Consider the following 20,930-nt stretch of genomic DNA (forward strand, 5'->3'; position numbering starts at 1 on the left):
TGTAAAAGTAAACAAATTTTGTGTTAAATATTCTGATTAAATTATAATGTCTTGATTGTATTATAATAATTGTATTTACTTTATTATAATCTGGAATGAAAATAATTAAATTGTTTAATTAAGAAAAATTATTAATAAATATCGCATATTTTACTAAGCATAATCGAATATTAAACAAATGTTTTAAATCCATATTTATTTTATAAAGATTAGATATAAATTTTATTGTATTTACTGCATTTTTGTTACAAAAAGCGAGTTTTAAATGGATATAATATTATATTAGCATATAATATTAATAAGCTACTTTTACGAAACTGGTTTGATTTTTAACTAAAATGTGTTTAAAATGTCTAATAAATTTAGGAAGTACATTAAACGAAAAGTTGTTAAAAACCTTTTGATAAAGATTGGTAATGAATTGTTTTTCTACTAGGTAGTAGAGCAGTAGTAAGGATAGTAAGTAGTAGTAAGGATGTTGTAAAAGTGACCACAAAAACCTGTCTGAGTTTGTTGTGGGCTCTTCTCAGAACAGAACACAGAAGCTTTGAGATGAAAGATGCCGTTATAGGAGATCTGATTTTAGTTTCTATCAAACTGGGTTCTTCGGGTATTTTTGCCATGACGTATCAAGTGGTCGCTGCATGTGATTATGTGTAGATAATAATATGAATAAATATAAGATATTTAAAAGACGGACTTCATATTTTAATTGTAAAAGAAGACGAGGTGTGTAAAGTGATTGAAGTGTTAGTTATAACAATGGATGGTGTTGTAGGTGTACGTGAGTAGGGGCACGGATGCGGTGGAGCGGGCCGGCGCTAGGCTTGCTCCCCGCTAGCGTCCCCGCGATGATGCCGGCGTGCTGCGGGTGAGCCTGCGCGCCCGCGGTGCATGTACGCGGCGGCGGGCGGCGCTTCGCTCGCGGGCCGCAAGGTAAGAAACATTTCATAAATTTCACTTCAACTCAAATTCATTAAAATTCTATTTACTTCTCCATGGGTACGCGACACAAGGGTACCCTTCCAATATGATGGATATAAGGGATATCGATACAACTAACGGTCATCGGAGAAAAGGGTCACGCTTTCCAACAACTTCACGCCATTTCATTAAAATTAAAGTCATTTCCGTTTGCGATGTTGTGCCACACTTTCCTGCGACTCATAATGGCCATCTTTCAATACTATATATGTCAGAGAAAGCTGAGACAAACGCAAATCAGTCAAGAGTTTTCTTATCTTAATAGTAAAATTATAAATTATTCTTTTGCCCTTTTATACGCTACATTAGTAAAAGTACAAGTTGAGTTAATTTAAGTATAATATTGTTTAAAATAATAATAAACAGTGCTAAATCTTGTACGTTTATTTAAATCAAAATATTCTTAAATTTGTATAAAAAATTTAAGATTCGTGGTACAAATAACAATACGGCTGTGGAATGAACTGGAGACCCAATTGTTAGTTTTGTTACAATGCACGGATTGTACGAAAAATATAGTAGCTGCTTATTATATACTTCGTTCGTTTATTATTTCGGCTTCTTTATATCATCATTAAAGAAGAGCGATTTATAAATGTTTAATATAATTGGCAGAACTATGGTTCTATCGAAACTGGCCGGGTTAAAAAGCGCATGAGCGCCGCCGCTGCGAGCGTACGGCGGACTAGAGGATCGAAGTGACCGACGCACTCCTTCGCCTCATTGCGCGCGTACCTAATGCACGGTACAGCGGTTTCGGTAGCACTATATTCAAGTGAATAAATACTGCAGATAAGATCGCAGGTAGTGGGTTCAATTTCAAGCAAAATTCTCAAAGCTTAAATCCGAAAGATATTCGAAATCTACCAATAGCTTTAAAAATTCGTGCCTATTATAGTACGTTGATATATTAGTCAAGGCATTTGTTTCAATTATAGTATCATGAAGCCAACACTAAAATATTGTTTTTGAAAAGTAGGAGTCATGAAATTTTTAATTCCTAATTAAAATATTGACTAAGACAAAAGTTGAATACAAAGTATGAAAAATATTCGCTGTTTGACTTTTGTTGACCAGTGTACTCTGTTTGACGTTTAGAAGTAAAGATAATTATCGGTTTAAATAACCACAGATTCATGCCACACTGTAGAACTGTAGATAAAATTGATGCATTCTTCTTTATTTTCCTTTCTCTTTCTCGTCATATATATGCTTAGATCATGTTGGTTCTGGAGGGGGCACCACGGACCGGCAAGCGCAGCGTAGTAGGTCGCAAGGTAGACAGGTGACCTTTTGAAGGTGGTCGAACGACGTTGAATGCTAGTCATTTTCAACTACTACTCTCTAAATTTCCAATAGGGCCTTCTAATGGATGTGGATTGTGGTAACAATTTCAGGTGTTAAGAGTTGGCAACTTACAGCCATCTCTCAGCCACCACGCGCTCTTTGGTTAAATCAAATGTAGAAATGTGTGTGTTCATTACCAGTTTCTTGTAACACATTTCCGTCTCTTTTCACGGAATCATAACACTGGTCGTCTCAGCCGAGAGATGTCGAATGCGCCTTGCATTGCGTCTGGCTTTGGGCGTTTCTTGTATAGACCTCCTCCCTATATCGCCATTCTGTTTCTGGCTGGCAAATTAGGATTCCGTGCCGGTGTAACCTTACTATGATCTTAAAATAATTGACCATTCAAAAGTTCACTAAAGGTCTATTTGAATTAATATTTGAAACTTTTCTATTTTGCCGGTATACCCATTGGGGGGCATACCTATGCCACGTCTACCGGTTCGTGGTCGCCCTTTAAGAATCTTTCAGTCCGGCCGTCAATTCACGAAATCACTTCTCCTTAAAACAATAAATCATATTATTTTTATGTGTGTGTGTGTATGTGTTATAACGGTGTAGTGTACGTAGTAAACAGTGACGTTCTAAACGTCAGTTCCGCCGGCAGGCTCGCCAGCACGGCCGCCAGCCCGCGCCGCCGAGCCCGCGTGCACGCAGCCCCGTCCACCCCGCGCCCAGCGGCGTCCGCGCCTACTCCTGCCAGCACTGGGAGTCGCGCCTGCTCGCGCCGCCCGCCCACGCCCCCGCCCTACGCTCCGAGCCGCACTCACCATGCGATACCGTCGAGGTACACTGCCTGTGATGTTGTGCCTCAGTGTCTTAATAGTCTAGCATGTAACTAGATGTAACCTATGTTGTGTGTTATACCTAAGTTTTGTAAGTACGAGTGATAATTGTTAACTTGTGTAAGCTGCAGCATGAGCGTAAGACAATGCAATGTGATAACGTCACCTTTTAGAACCGCTGAGTTTGTGCTCGCTGGTAATTTTTTTATGTTATTTTTTTTAATTATTAATAGCGTTTGCCATTTGAGACGGCGTTAATATGTGTTACGGGGAAGTGTCGATACGCGAAGTGAGAAAAGTGGGCCGGCCATGAAACAGCGACACCTAGCGGAGAGTAGCGTCCGGTGGCAGGCGTCGAAGTATCAGAGACTGCGTCTTGACGTACGGAACGAAACATGAGTGATAACATTGTTTGAAGTAAAACTTTGAACCGACTCGTTCAATATTAAACGCCAAATTGCGCTTGCTTCCATGATCGTACTCTCACATTAAACATATCTTACTAGGCTATAAATAAATAAAGTTCAACTAGATATAAATAAAACATAGTTTTCTCGCCTTTCTCGTGCCTATCTTTATCCAATGTTAAAGTGAGATTGTTTAAATTTATAATCTGTGATTGAACTTAAAAGTGAAATTGAATAACGACGTGAAAATTCGAATTTTTCTCTACTCTATTTAAGAAAATTTAAATTTATTTTCAATTAAAACATAGTCAAGCTAGTTGTAGTTATAAATTTTCTTCTCAAAACAAAGTAAACATTAACGCGTGTGCGGTAAATACGTACTGTGTTGAAGTTCGTGTACAAACTCGTGCGTCGAGTTGGAACTGTGCAATATTTATCTGGGTGTATCTTAGCAACGCGCTAAGCTGTGTTTGTCGAGCGCGGTTCCCCACGGCCACAAAACTGGCAAGTATGCAGGCAGCTCTTATGCTAAGAGCGAAATCGCGGGAGAGAAGGAAACAACGCCTCAAGAGAGGCATCAAAGCCGAACTGCCGAGCAATGTTGCTACGAAGACTATCGCACCGTTCCCGAGATATCCGCCTGCCTCATGGGTATGTCGTAGCTTATGTCTATAGATGTGTTCTTGCCTTGTGGCATTGCATGGTATGCTAAATGGAAACCGTATGTATGAATGTATACGTTCGTAAACATTTAAATTTAGAAACTTTCGACAACTTTTTTTATTGTTTAATTTAAATGTTAATTGATAAGTTACTTTAAAGGTGTTATTTCTAAGTAAAGGTCGTGAATATATAATCGTTTTTACACCCATAAATCTGTTGTTTTTAAAAATATAAACAAAAAACACTCTTATATTTTACATTTATATAAAATAGATGAACACGATTGTCGATAACAATATCATAGAAAATTTGCCGTGTCGTGGGCGAAAACATGATTTGTGATGAGAGTGGAGTGAATTTTTATCGCGTGACAACAATGAAAATAACTTTACATTATTGGCAGATTTCAAAATGGAACAAATAATTTCGTCGCTGTCGGTTCGAAACTAAAAGACCAAATATGATTTTCATATGCTTCTTAAATATTTACGTAGTATATAAAAATCATCAAATCATTTCGTCAATCAGGTTTTATCGCTGTAATGTTTATTTCTAAAGTGAATTCTCAAAAGTCGTGTGGTAGCTAAAATAGTTTTTTTTTATTTACATAGATGATTAGACATATGTTTAGTTGATTACATACTGGGGAGAGTAGAAAGTCACTTTTACCGTAAAGTTCTGTAGTGGAGATCACGGTCCCGGAAGTGCGCGTCACAAAATGTACCTTTGTTTAATGCATTGAAAATCGGTGGGTACAGGCCGCTTCCAATCGGTCTTAGTGGTAATCTTAGGCCTATGTCCAGAAGTGGATGCCCTACCGTTGAAATAATGATCATAGTATGATTAGACTCAAAGCAAATAAAATAGTATTACTATAATACTTATACTTACTTGCCAATAATTGAAAGATCACGTCTAATAAAATGATACTGGACATGCCATTGGGCGAAGTGAATTTGTCAATGCTAGAAAAACTTTCATTGAAACTAATGTTGATTGCAGTCTGAATGAATAGGAAATACCTATGTACGAAGTCATTGCGATATCTTTGGAACCATATGGCGTAGAGATTCGAAATTAAAAAAAAAACTTTTGGTAAGTAGAAAGCTTTTGCAGAGGCGATGTACGAATTCAACGAAATATCACCTTGCAAAGGGGTTGAGTAAAAGTTCATCAAAAAAAGTGCCTATTTTTAAATTGTAAGTCTAACATGTATAAAACAGGATCAGAACATATTTTTATAACGCCTAAAAATTATTTTCAAATTACAACCACTGAAAGCAGTGCGGGCCTCGCGTAGTTGTCAGTCAATCTTTTATACTATAAAGGCAACAATTTTACAAAAGTAAATTAATATTATACATTTATTTATATATTGTCAATGATATCGTAGTAATAGCCCTTTTGCTTAAGCAGTGGTAGCCTACCGGTAGAGAAGCGACACTTGCGATCGCTGGTCGCGGGTTCGATTTCCAAGATACATTCTTGCATAATTCACACTATGTGTATGAATTATAGAGAGTTGTCATTGCTCACAAACAATTTTCCAGAGAGGTAGCAGTATCTTTTGCGTATCATAATACCACACAGCGATCGCCAACTCACCCTACAAGTGAAGCAATTATGGTATATGCCTCTATAGATAGCTTAAGGGATGCATATGGCTGCTCTTTGGACTGCTTTGACAATAAACTTCAATTAGTTTTGATTAACTGTTGTTAAGAATTTTTTTAAATATTTTGAATGCATTGCAACACTCTTTTTAGCACTCTTTTCGATTTAATCGCGATTATATATACAGACTTGTTAAACATATGAACGGGGCTATAATAGGTAACTCGGAGATTATAAACCTGTACAATGTGATTTGCGGGAACGCGTTCTAAACTACAGAGTAATTCATTAACAGAGACTACACGCTAGATTCATCGCCGTCGTACATACGATACCGAACGTTCTTTGTCCGACCCATGTTCGCACAGAGTACAATGCTGCAGCGCAATACATTGTAATGTTAGCATGAAACTCGAGTTCCAACGATATCGCTTTACAGAACTGGCATGAAATATTTTTACTTTTCTTTGTTTTATAGCCGCAAAAAGGTGTACCTTGACGTTATCGGTTAAATACATCAATTTAAATTCTGATTCGTGTTTTTGTCGATTATAACTTATTAATCCTCTTTATTCAATTGCAATTTCTCACAGGTTTTATTATAAATTATACTCCGGAATAAAATAATATCGTTATGACATATTAAATTAATTTAATAAAACCTTATTTTATAATTATGTAAATTACAAAATATTTAGCACATTTGAATATAAAACAAAATAGACATCAAGAATAGCAACGCGTAAAGGCACAAGTAGTGTCTTTACGCGTTGCTATATTATTCCATGAAAAATCTTCTATAAGACCACATATAAAAAAGCAACTTTTATATAATTTAAAACATATGTTATTATTAAATACCTAAACTTTTTTTTTATTTCCCTAAAACTGCACCCACAAGTACATAATCAACAATTACATGTTTTAAAGAAAAAGCTTAATTAATAATCCAATTTACCTTTATTTTTCATAAAAGATAAGTGGAAATGTCATTAATATAGATGGAAGGAAAATAAACACAAAATTCATTTTAAATCAAACTGGCATTGCTTTACTATTCAATAGCCCACGTGAAACTTTGAAAAGTTTTCTCCTTCTACAATGCGCTTTGTAATAAAATTTTTCATTTCCAAAATCGATTTAATAATATAGTAACATACTTAAGTCGGTACGAGGGGCAACGTTTTCGAGAATAAGTAACCGACATTCAAATTTCTTTGTACACGCAACAAAATAATTTCGAAGTTCTTATGACTCGCTGTGTGAATTTCGTTGGAAGTTCTTTCATTTTCCTCTTTTATATTATGGGAACAAATTGTTGTAACAAAATTAAACAGGACTGTTTTCGTTATACGAAAATAAAACATTTAATTATTAAACATTTTGGACTCATTAAGAACAGAAAGAAAACCACAACTAAGATTATTTGATTCTTTCGTCCGCATTCTTGAAAATAAAGAAATTTTTGTTATAGTTTTTGTTGTTGGCTAATGAATGCTTATTATTTAGTTAAAGAAACATTCAAAATAAGTAAAATCGTATTAGTACGCTATGATAAGTAGTTCGAGACTAAAGGATTTGTTTTAAAAAACATGAAAATTGATAAAAAATTTTGCTTTTATTTTTTACATTACATGGAAATCCAAAGTAATTAAAAATAGAGGACAAATTGCAGTTTTAATCACAGCAACCTTGATACAATCAAAAATTAGTCATACCTTAATCTTATTTAAAAAATTAGCTTTTATTAATTAGGTTATTGTTATTTTGATAGTTAATTGTTTATTAATTATTTCTTTATCTAATATCAATATGTTCTGAAATATTTGGTGTGAATTAATTTTTTTTTAATTTACGAATTTTTAAGGATAAGCATCAAAAAGAGTTCTTATATTCTTATTTATGAATATATAGGAATTATATAAGAATTAAAAATGTATGTGTACAATTAATAATAAGAACGTCACCAAATACGTCATGTGTAATAACATCGATTGAGTAAATCGATATCTGCATAGCGCAGGACCTTGACACAAAGCTGACACTACACCGTTCCACAGCATTCCCCTGAGCGACACGGCTTGTAGTTAAGTATTAAAAAAAATACAGATTTTTGTTCACTAACTAGCTGACACGAAATACCGTATTGGCAAAGTTAAAGTCCTGTCGCAGTTCGTTGAAAAAATTTACCATATTTCAGAGCGACCAATTAATTTATTTATTTTAAGTCCTTGTAATAAACAATGATTAAGTACAAAAACAAACTTTCTATTTCGTACACTACAAGAATTCAATAAAACGGTAATTTTATTTCATGTTTTAATATGTAGCACAATGTTTTTATTTGATTACATATTGACACTCCCTTTTTCGATTTTGATTGTCGTCAAACGATTGACAATAAGAGACAGCAACTTGACTCAGTACTTTTCACAGGAAAAGTTGAAAAAAAAGGAAAAAATTGGCGAACTAATTAAGGCTTTGTTCTTAGTAACGTATTCGGCTATTTTTTTTTTGTTTAAAAATTTGCAACTTTATTATAAGACCTAATTATAGTAAGCATTCAACACATTTAATTAAAATGAATCAGCCTAACATATATAATGACAATTATTGGCAATCAGGTCTCATTTTTGAGGAGATGTTATATAGGGGTTGTCTGCTTTACGCGGATCAATGCTTAATTATTCATTTAATGACCTCCAAACATCTAGCGAAGAATACACGACTTATTATAAGTACAATAACAGAATATTTATATGATTAACACCATGCCGGGTTCTTCAATTATATGAGACCACAGCATGAATATTTATATACATACCATTTTTTTTTATTGCCAAAAAATATATTTTTAACATGCCTGATTAATATAAAGTTAAATTGATTTTAACTTAAACAAATATATTAGAGGAATTTTGGTTAAATAGTTTTTTTTTTTTCAGAGAAGTTGTAACGCAAAATGGTATAAACAATAAAATAATAACAGTATCTTAAAAGTTATTAATGAGATAATATGTAGTAGTACAGTAAAATACAATTTAGTAAATATACACGACTTGTACTAATGGATATCAAACGTTTTTCGAATTAAAAAAGCTATGACGATTTCTTTCGTAAATTTCATTTGAAAACATTTATGTTGATTTTCTGGAAGGCTCTTCTCAGCAAATCAACATTCTGTGTTGGTGGCAGCTTAGCCACGGACTCACTACAATGATATTTTAATAATTTTAAATATAATTGAAAATTCGAAAATGCGCGTAAATGCTTACTTGAGAACAGAAATTTCGAACTTGAAAATACTTTGATAATTATCGATACAGTTCTAACCTACATATAATATTTACGAAAAATTTTAATTAAGTGTTCTTCACTATTTAAAAACACTTCATTTAATACTAAAAACACACAGACAAAAAGTATCAACGGGGTCACTTATGTGAAGTGGTCACAGCTGCACGTTATCATCCCGAAGTACAAATAAATAAGCTTTCCGTTTAAAAGCTGCTCAGTCGTACCGGTCGGAAAATATCCATAGCAACATTTTTATACAACAACCTTAAATTTGGGATATTTGCAATTATGTACATATTTGTATAAACTTATATGAAAAAGTGCTTATGTAAGAATAAACAGACAAGGTCAGCGCTAGAAATAAAGACGCGCTTGTTGCATCTATTTCTTGTCTAAATTAAAGTTATTTATAAATGAATTTGACAAAGTTAGTCGAAATCTAATTAAAAACTCTAATAAACTGTTTCAGAGTGTTTACAAAAAAAACTATGTACTAAGTTGCAGTCTTTACTCAAATGTAAATAAATATAGATCCCTCGTATTTTTATTTTATATTGTAAGGTATCATCACTAGAAGTCTCAATTTGTCTCTTATTATTTTCTTCATTTAACGTATATAAATGATCGTTGTAAATGACGCATGGAAAAAAATATGTAAAAGAAATAACAGCACTAATAAAATACATGTTCATAAACGGTAGTGATGACGTCATTAGATTTGATATTTTCTCGCAGTTTAAATTTATTTGATTCGCTAAATATTAAAGCTACGTTTTAATACAAAGATCACATTTAAACATAAGAAAGGGTCGCAGATATCAAAGTAAGAGTCTATATAATTAAAAAAATTAAATCCTCTGGCAAATATTAGAATGTGTCGTCTCTAGCTCGCTATTTTAATATTAATTGTTATTCTCGCTGTGTTCCATTAGGAGACGAAAGGCTAAAGAAATGTTCCGGTGAGTTACTTAATAAGGAGAAAGGCAGACACCTTTTGGTAGACGTTCCTTCCGGGTTTGAGACATTGATTATCCAAGTATGTTTAATAAACAATTAATTTAATATACCAAAAACCATGGTAATCATATCATCTGATGTCATCAGAGAGCTAAATATATCTATTTTACGTAAAACTAAGCCGTCACGTCTAAGAAGTAATGTGTCATTACAGAAATTGGTTTTTATTTTTAGTGACGTAAGCTACTCGTTTCAACCGAATTGCTATCCTGAATACCGAAGGTTAAGCATTGTGAATAGCGTGACTCCTGACCGCCTCATTTACAACGCAGCTATTCATACCGACTTATAAAGTAGCATTCCAGTTTCAACAATTCGAAGAATAACTTTTGCCTTATATACCATATATTAAAACATTGTACTATAAATATAGCTCTTGATTAACAAACAAATAAACGTGTTGATAACTTTGTTTTACTTTGAAATAATTTTGAATATGAGTATAGCAACGACATTTGATTTATTAATATCAATTAGCAATACTCAACATTATTTTAAATTATAGAATACCACAATTGTCAAATTTGTAAAGTTGTACATTTTCTCAGAAGTAATGTTTATCAATCAAGGTTGCCGTATCAAAATTTTTTAACATAAAATGACATTATTTAAATATACCGGTGTAAAAGGTTTAAACAGGAGGATGTATAGCTCGTTTGTCAGCTAAAAGATTTAAAACTTTCGCACCTATTTCTAATCCCAGACCAAATAATTTAATTTTTCTGTTGGATTTCGACAGACTCATAACATTTTACAGTTTGCAGTCGTTGAAGTCTGCAGGGGCAGATAGTAAACAATGATTAATTTTATACTAAACGATTTTTGGTTAGGTTACATTAATTGACAGCAAAGGAGTTCCTTTGCTGAAAAAGCCTTTAAAAGCTTAACGATAAAGTTTTTACACGTATAACCAATCACTCAGTACAATTAAATGTGATGACTAAATACGTGTGGCTACGTCGAGTAACTGTGGCGCCATGATGACAGGAGGTGCTTTAAATTATTTTGATGGAAATAAAACATCCGGATAGCGAAAGTCGCAAGCGTGAAATGAGGATATACTTGTTTTGGGGAATGTATTTTATCCCATTACAAAAAGCAAGGAAACCTAAAAATAGTGTTAATATCAACTATGTAGTATTTAAGAAAATATTTAGCCACTTCCGCACATGCAGTGGTAGTCGTGCAACAAAGTGCACCGCCCGCCAGCCCACTGATAAATGCGTATGCGGCAAACGATGCGAATTACACAACTGCCACCGTCAAATTACTCAACACGTGTTTCACCCCTCCGCGGGACATCTTCAGGAGTTATGTTACACCGATTAGTACCAAACACAGAGTCCCATTAAATATGTAGTATTGTATACCTGCAGCCTTAGGTAGTGGAAATTAAGAAGTAAATTCACGTAGTAAACCGTGATTTATCATACTCAAGCAAAGATTGAATATAAATTGAAGCGTGAGATTTAAATCGAATCAGGCTAATAAATTAGTTGTGCAAAATTTAGTACTAAGCAGCTAATCGATGTATTATATTATATCAGGAGTTTAGTTTTGCATCTTTATTCTTCACAAATATTAATAGTCTTGTAACATTTAAACTGTTAAGACATGCTTGTTTTGTAGGTAAATATCATGGAACAAAGATTTACGATGGTAAATGAAATGTTGAGCTGAAAACAGTGCCGACTCGTATTTTTATATTATTAATAGAAGTGTCAAGCGGGGCGTTTGCGTGATCTTGAGAGCTATGTCTTGTCCATAACAATTATAAGTTGGCAAACAGATTCCTGTGCAATCTCGTGCTTGCCTCCGCGAAACAATAGACTTCTCATTAGCCAAGCTTTTTCTCTAGCTATAATACTCATCAAACCAATCTCCGTAATGCTTGTACAGATGCAAGCAGTACGCTTGAAAGCACACGGAGAGGTTGTGGTGATATCGCTTTACTATAGATAGATAGTATTTTCCAACAATTTTTCTGAATAGAAGATAACGTAAGATAACCTGAATGAAAATTCAACAGTCAAGGCAGCTCTGAACTTTTTAAAATTTAGGAAAAGTACTTAACAATTTATGTAATTTTTTAATTTTAATTTTGTAAATTAACCACATATTTATTATCACTTCCTAACGAAAGATATTTAGTTATATTTGAAGCTATAAATAGCAACGGGTTATCGTCGTTGCAGCCCACAGAGGCCCACTGTAAGGCATAGGCCGCCTCCAAAGATAGATACATAAGGATATAGGACCATAATCGCCACGCTTGGCACGCAGGTTGGGGATCGCATTGTGATGTACGAAGAGGGAATCCTATCGGGCGAAACAACGTTGTTGTTTATTATCTGAAAACTTATTTATGAGCAGTGGCAATTCATTATAATTAATGCACAAATTGTGAATTGTGTTAGTTTGTATCTCAGGAATCGAACCCGCGACCTACGATCGAAAGCCTGTCTTTTATCGGAGGCTAACACTGCTCATTAAGCTTTAGGCTATATACAACATATATTTATTGGAGAAATAGCGTCAACTTATGTAATTTAGGTTATTAGGACGCTCTGCCAATACAATACAGTTTCGTAATAATCCTTATATTTTCGACTTACAATGTAACACTCTTTTCTTGTGATGTCGATGCTTTGATATTTATCGATTAGCAACTAATATTCCTACATCCTTGATGATAACTTTTTAAGAATCAGGTGCTTACAAAATATGTACAAAACGGTACACTGCTTTTAACATATTTTATCATTTTTCACGGAACACTCACTCATGTTTATCATTATTACTTATACGAAGTAACTTTTGAAAATGTTTAAAATGTACATAACTGCACGAGGGTATTAGTTATAAGAATAACAAAAGAGTATGCATGGAATATAATTTGAACGAACAGTCTTACAAATTCCGTCATGATGGGTTCGTAAAAACTAACTCCACGTGGTTTTGATTTTAAATTGTTCAATATACATTGATTTCAGTGGCCATTTAACTAGTTATTATCAAACCTTACTAATAAATTATTTGTCCTATTTGTGGATAAATTCATTTAGTTTTTTCGCGATAACAAAATATAGCACCACCATTCGTAAGTATATTTGCTAATATTTCTTATTTGTCGAAGTAACGTACGCCAAACATGATTTATTTCGTGAACCGCAGCACATAAACAACTTTAGCTATCGGATATATTACTGACCGATGATAACGAAATATTTTTTCATGTTTCATAGCTGTTTTATTTTCACTATGACTACGTAACACCATGCAACAACGCGCAATGTACAATAATATACAGGTGATTGGTTAAAAGTGTAAAAAAAATTATATTGGTGAACGCATTTGTCAGCTTTTTTAATTATTAAATTTAAATATAATATTATATTAATTTAAATTGAATTATTTTAATTTAAATATTAATTGACAGAAATACTACGAAATAATTGGAAAACATTCAAAATATTTATGTAATAGATACTGCTCTAATTTAGTTGTATTTTGTCCAAAGTCGGTCAAGGAAGTGCTTCAGTAAAACAAAAGCTGTCACTTAACACAATCTCAGTTTCTTTATAAAGCACTGATTGCCTACACTCCAGCCATCTCGTAAAATAAAAACGAGGTTATATGCCAGCAAAATTTTTCTGAATAAAAAACCGAGCTTCCGTAGTGCACTGGTAATCTTTTCAATTTAATTTAGTAAGATAATATAAATCCTTAATCATTTTCATGAGAATAATATAAAAATATTTCCATGTATAGATATATGTTTATTTTGCAATTCAGGTATACATACGTGTGGACTATTTGATCTTTAGAAAGACCAGGTATAACGACAAAGCCCTTACGATGGATCTTTTCGACTTTATTTAATAAGAGAAAATGATAATGGAAGGCATAGTTTTAAAAACCTAAAAACGTCTTCGTAAATTCGAAGATTATCAAATTATAGTATAAAATTTACCAGAGGTACAACATAAGGGCGTTGTGGTTCTTCTTTTCGTTATCTGTCATGGCACAGGAAATAAATAGTTAACATAAACAAAAAAATACACATAACTTTTTCCCACATGATACCTAAACAACATTTAATTGAAGGCAAAAGACGACCGTAATACAAGAGAGGCACCGTTTCATTCGTTTGTATGTGGAATGGAATAGGGGAAATGTCGCTACGACGGCTTCGACTAGTCGGATATTTTTCAAATACCTCGTCAAATGTAGTATAGCCATGGTACTGGTCCAGATGTTCACGAGAGACGGGAGACCCTCGAAGAACCTTCGTCGGTATAAGAACAAAGACAGCCCCTCGTGCTTCTATGACCCTAGGGTTTACTGGACCGTAGTGCTCCTGGTCATCAGCTGTCTTGCATTCAAAAGCTATAGGAAGGATCTTGAAATTGAAACAAAGAGAAAGATCGAGGTTGGCAATATCGCTTCTCTAATGAGCGACGACTAACGCGCCCCACGTTTCTCAGAAGTTGCCGTGAGATAATCAAGGAGGTTATAAATACAAATAAATAAGGTCGGCCAGAAATTAATTAGTTTAAAAAAATGTAAAATGTCAAAAATGTGATAAATTAAGTGATAAATTAAATAGACTAAAGAAGTTAAAATAAGAAAAAAAATTTACTGCGATACTTTTTTGATTATGTAGGAAGGTGTGTTATATGGAGGGAAGAAAATAATGAAATAAGTACGGAAGAAATTATGATGGTGATGTTTATATAACAGTATTGAATATTAATGTATTCGCAGGCCCATACAATAAATCTATTTCTCTTGATTACCGAACAGCGGCGATGTATTTTAGGTTGAACGGTGCAGTGCGAACTGTATTTAAAACATACTACGAAAGTTTTGCTGTTAAATGCTGTCATCCTATGACTTGAGCAATCACAGAGCTTTGCAAGATATCTTTCTTTCAAAATAATTGTGAGGCTGTGCCAACGTGACATTACATTTAACATTATGTTTGTAACTTTTCTACTCACTACTTTATGGTCGAAATTTAGTAAGTTATTTTTAAATAACAAACACGTTATAATTTGTGAACAAAAACTAGAATGTCCTCCCCCAATCTCTGCAAAAAGGCCCTCATTAAAGTTGAGCATTTACGTGTTCCTTTACTTGACAGACGTCAACATCATTAGTGTTTTCTTTTTTTTTTTCTTTAAGATTATACGTCTGGCTGTGATTAAAACCCAGCATGACGGACATTGCAAATGAATTTTTTTAAGGTTATTCTAGTGTTAATATATTTATGCCATTTTAGCTTTTATGGCAATCGTAATTTCAAATATTTTTTAAATAATCTTTATTAAAACTTTCGTATTAAAATATAAATATTTTCTGTATTTCCTGCTCCTAAACCTTAATACCCCAACGACCAACTGATCTGCGCACTGCCACTGCCACTTGAATTGCCAATCCACTTGGCATCCATTACTCTCGTTCTTCGTACAGATCTTCTCATACTATAGAAAACAGTACTTACAGGATAGTAAGTAATATGCTATATAGATGACAATGTTCAAACTTTGGAAAATCATTTCCAAAACTTTGATACGAGTCATGATCAAAAGATACGAGATCCCCTAACCTTTATTTCTAATTAGTCTCTTTTTCATTCACTTTGTTGTAGTTTTATCGTAAATCAAACGTCTCATATTCGAGCATTGTAGACTATAATCAAATGCAGGAAAATGTCAACATGTACAATAATTAATCATCAACGGGCTCGTGCTGGCAACACTATACGTAACCTGCTGTACATGAATAATGAAGATATATGCCTCCTGTCGCTTCAAAACACCGGAATCATGGCTATTGTTTCAACTGTGACAAATTATCGAAATACGAATAGCAAAACGGAAATGCATTGCTAAATAAACTATTTGCATTTCGACAGATAACTTTATAATAAAGATAATTTTCATAATATAAAGCTTATAGACTTAAAATTTTTTCCCAATTAGAGGCCAGCTACTAATGGATTTTACAGTAGGTTGACAGGACATTTATTAAAAAAAATGCATATTTTTAAACTTTCGTTTTTATAGGCATAAAATTTAGCTCGAATATTTTTATTGTTATGTTTACCGTGATTAGTTTTTATGAAATTATACTCACAAAAACCTGGCGAGGAACAGCAAATTTTTAATATAACCTTAAAACTGTCCACGTAGTAAATATTTGGAAGAAAAAAAGTATAATCTAATTTTAATTATATCAGCCCATATACGCTTATTGCATAGGTTCGATATACATGTATAGGAAGATATACCATAATCGCCACTTGGTAGGCGAGTCGACGATCGCAGTGACTTTTATTATTGTTCGCAAATGACGCTGCTGCCGTCTCGAAACTTATTTATAAGCAGTGGCAATCCTTAACAAATAAATCATAGAGTTAAAATTATATAAAATTGTATCCCAGGAATCGAACCCATGACTCACGCTCTCAGGTATCAATCAGTCTAAGTTGCGAAGTAAAAAATATTTAGAATATTACCTATTTATAAAAAATGGCTTATAACATTGTAAAACAGTTTAAATATGAAATTTGGATATACCATTTCTCTTAAATTTCACATAAAATCCACCTGAAGTCGTCAACCTGGATAAAATGTTTTTATCGAGGTGGGAGGGCTTTAAAAGCAATTTACCGCATGAGCCCTCGTGAATTGCTTAAATACCTCTTTACGTTCATACAGTCGTCGGATTTTATCACTGACAATATTACGTACGTACTTTTATAACACATGTAAAAAAAATTATCATTCTGAATTTTGATGTAGAACTTTCACACTTTTATGTTTATGATTATAATCATTATGATAAATCACGAGACCTTAAACATATGATATACGATGATCTCTCGTAACGCTGCAAATATTCCATATCGTCTACATAATTGGACTTCGTCAAAATGTTACGCATGATATATTCAACTCGGAAGCCTTCTTTATTTTCAATTGTTATATATTTCATCCGCTAGAATAATTGCAATATGATTTATTATATAACAAGAATATTCAATTATTACCTTCACCTTATGTAGTCAGTTTTATGTTCTGACAAATATACTTGGTGTGTATCTTTCATAGTTAAGGTTGCTGGAAGTCACTGGAAGCCGGCAGCGCGGGATCGGCCATCACGGCGATTCTTGGGGTTTATACCCATCTTCTGATATTCGTTCGCCCTCAATAATTATTATATAACATGTGTATACACTTTTTACCAATCACTGTATACAAAGTGATTATACTGAAACAAGTCTAATGTTTTTTTCTATTGTAATGCGACAGGCCAATATTTACTGAGAGTCCAAAGTCTGAAGGGTCAGATTATTTTTATATGTTATGTAGTAATCTCAATTATGAAAATTTTTAAAATCAAATTTCATTACGTTATTTATTATTTATAAAACTTGATTTAAGGTGTACGATGCACTAATTAAATTCAAATTAATTATACATTTATCCCTTTAAAGCTTTTACTTCTATAAGAAACCATGTTGCATAGACGTAGAATTAGTATAATTTTAGTATTTATTCAGTGTAGCCATTGGTGATATGATTTGTAGAGATTTTAGAGCTCCAGAAATAGGTAATTAGAAATAGCAATTACAATTCTAACCTTTAAATCCAGTAATTTAAATATGAATTAAGACACTGACTGGTGTAGAGGGACCGGTTTCATTAATCCAATTTCTATGCAAATTCCGTGAATTGTGTTTAAAATGGAGCGTCAGTGCAAACGCTGATTAAAGGCAGTGCCTTTCGTTTGCTGTAAAAATTAAGCAAAGTCGGAAGTGCGTTCACTTTTAGTTAATTCCTTTTCATAAATCGCATACAGTCAGATTAAAATATCTTGTGGAAATTTTAATTGATGCTCAAAACCATTTATAATATTGCTGCATAATAAACGTATCACATTAACGTCATAAAGTGTGTTTAATATGGGAAAATTAGTTTTCTTTTACGTTTTTGTTCCATCAGCTTACTTAAAAAAATAATACTAGTTAAACTCTCCGTACTTTGTCAAATCTAAATCCTTGATCGATACAGTGCTTGAATGTGCCATGTTAGACCTTTGTTAAAATTTTAAAAGGTTTAACTCAGATTTCAACATAAATGTTTAAAGCTCTAACACCTATTTATAATCAACCTGTATATATAAATTACTCTAAAATATGCTCTGAAGAATTTTAATTTGTTTTCCTATTACAATGCGGCCAGTCAATAAAAAGTCTGCAAGGATAGATTAATAGTTACCAAAAATTTATTTAATTATGTAATAAACCCTAATCGCTTTTTCATGCTATATATTCTAACCATTAATTTTTGGATACGGTGTATCTATGTATCTATGTAAATATATAATATACCCCCCCATTTAAAGTTTTATTCCAGACATAATATAGAGTGCTTGGAATTATTAACCCTATTTACGAATTATGAATAAATATATATAATACGATTTTAAAACGCCGTAACCGCGTTGTACCTAATGGTTGGACGTCCTACACTGCGTTTGCCGATTCACGGTTTCCACTTCTACGCGCTGTGTTATCTGCTTATTGCCATTTCAAGTTAAGTTTTAAGTTCCTTAAAATGTAACTTTGAATATTTACGTATAAAACTTGTGTTCAGATTTTATTTATTTACATATAAATGATTAATTGTAAGTAAATTCATTAGTAAATTTGCTACAAGCTATGAAGATTACATCCTGTACCCTTTGAGGCGTTATCTTATATTCATTGGGTACTTGATATCAGCGTTCCACTTCGCCTCCCCTTTACCCACCCACCGATTGTCTAATCTACATCCTCGATCTCCGATACCGGGGTTGAATATGTCTTGTTATATAAGTTGTCAAATTCACCCTGTGAAGCGCTGTCTGATATTGAATTATTAGGTATTACATAAATTATATTCTACAGCAAAATGACGTGCAATAATTTACTGCCTTTCTCAAGTTTACAGGTTAATTGGAAATAGGTATAAAAGCTTTTTAAGGGTGAATGTATAGCTCATTTGTAAGCATAAAGTTTTAATACTTTTCCACTCATTTCTAATCACTTTGTATAAAGTGATCACTTCATAATTATATCTTAATATATTTTCTATTGTAACATGATAGACCAATAAATTTGGACAATACAAAGCCTTTAGGGACAGATGGTAAACAATAATTCATTTTAATATTTTTTTACATTACGTCTTTTATTATATCTGAAACCACTGACTTTTGGATAGGGTATGCTTTTCAATAATTAATGTAAAATAAGCTATATTTATTTCATTTTAATTCACTCCTTTAAAGCGATAACAATTCTAGAACATAAAATGGTGTGATTATCTGCACGTGTTTTTTTTTTTATTTACACACCTTTTTCAGTTTTATTTCGCCCAAACGTAAATATTAGTCGTGTTCTATTTAAAATTTAAATCAACATTTTTTACCATTCATAACATCGTACTAGAAAGTATATTCGGCCATGTATAAGCGCACACTTTATTGTATATACAAATATAATATTAATCAGAATAGTATGGAAACCATTATATACAAGGAATAACAATAAAAAAATGCAAAATACGTAATTATAGTAATATGTCCACTTAACATTTTTCGCGGTTTGTTAACAAACTTTCTAAATAAATTCGACCCTAAATGCGTATACCAGGGTAGCCAAGCTCCTTGATAATTCGAGCCATTTTTCAAAATTTTAAATTTTTCTAGAGCCATAATTATATACATTTTATAAGGAAGGCATTAAATTTAAAAAAAACATATTTAAAATTTTATTTAAAACATATAAAGGTACAAATTATTCGTTGCAAAATGCAATAACTCTTTCGTGTTTCTTATTAGTAATTTAAGTAATATATGTTTACCGCTTTATCTTATGTAATCAATATTTATAAAATCAGTGTTATTTTTTTTTAAATCAATAACCCATAAATTATAAAGGAACTCGGACACGTTTATTCAGAACCACAAATAATGTTACCAAGGGCCATATGTGGCTCCCGCAGGTTGGTCTTCCTTGGCTCGTACCCGTGATTCCTAGTGCCACTTTAAACAAAGGCTTGAACTCATTCACTTATTGTTATAAATAACAAAATGCCCAATGGGTGGACAAAATACATTCTTAAGTCGCTGGAAGCTGGGCAGCGCAAGACTGGTCATAGCCATCTTCAGTGGTGGCCTATGTCTTTTCAGTGGGTATCTATCTTATTCTATCTATCATATAAAAAGGAGAAGAAGATAATAACATAAATATAAACACAAGCGTTCTCTTGTTTCGTTGACTATCAAAAATTGCAACACTTCTTTAGTGCTAAATAAATTGAAAAAGACAAAAGAAAAATAAATATCGATATTACTTTTAAAATTATCAAAAAACTTAAACCATCGAGTTGAAATAAATGTGTAAATGAAAATAATTCAAGCGAATTCAGAGCATTCTTTGTGTCCTTTTGTTCAATATTATCGCGGAAACGGTATATCGAATTAACTGGAGGTCAAACGAGTGGCTTTGTACTCGCGCGATTAAATAGCACTCCTAGTTACAAAGGATGAATGAGGATTAAAGAAAATCTTTGCCGCTGGAACAGATATAAAATTACTTTTTTATTGACGCATCCATTCTTAAAATTAATTTGATTTACGTATTTCATTCGTTATCTTTATACGATTTCATTACAAGATCGAATCAGTAATATATCAGGAGATTCGTAGACTGAATGAAATTAATCGCCTTAGCCTTAATGATTGGTAAGGTGAAAAGCAG

General features: G+C 32.8%; 1 protein-coding gene across 1 annotated transcript in view; it reads left to right on the plus strand.

Annotated features, from left to right (window-relative positions):
* The first annotated feature begins 858 nt into the window (after positions 1 to 858).
* Positions 859 to 20,930, plus strand: part of LOC137932417 (uncharacterized) — a 68,300-nt gene continuing 48,228 nt past the window's right edge. Inside the window, exons 1-2 of the mRNA XM_068776027.1 lie at positions 859 to 936; positions 2,939 to 3,118. Of these exons, the coding sequence (XP_068632128.1) occupies positions 895 to 936; positions 2,939 to 3,118 (222 nt within the window). The 5' untranslated portion in view covers positions 859 to 894. The remainder of the gene's footprint in view (positions 937 to 2,938; positions 3,119 to 20,930) is intronic.

Source organism: Battus philenor, unplaced genomic scaffold, assembly GCF_028537555.1.
Source record: "Battus philenor isolate CCGP_79_NKW_IND1 unplaced genomic scaffold, ilBatPhil1.0.hap1 SCAF_9, whole genome shotgun sequence".
In the NCBI taxonomy this organism is placed as follows: Eukaryota; Metazoa; Arthropoda; class Insecta; order Lepidoptera; family Papilionidae; genus Battus; species Battus philenor.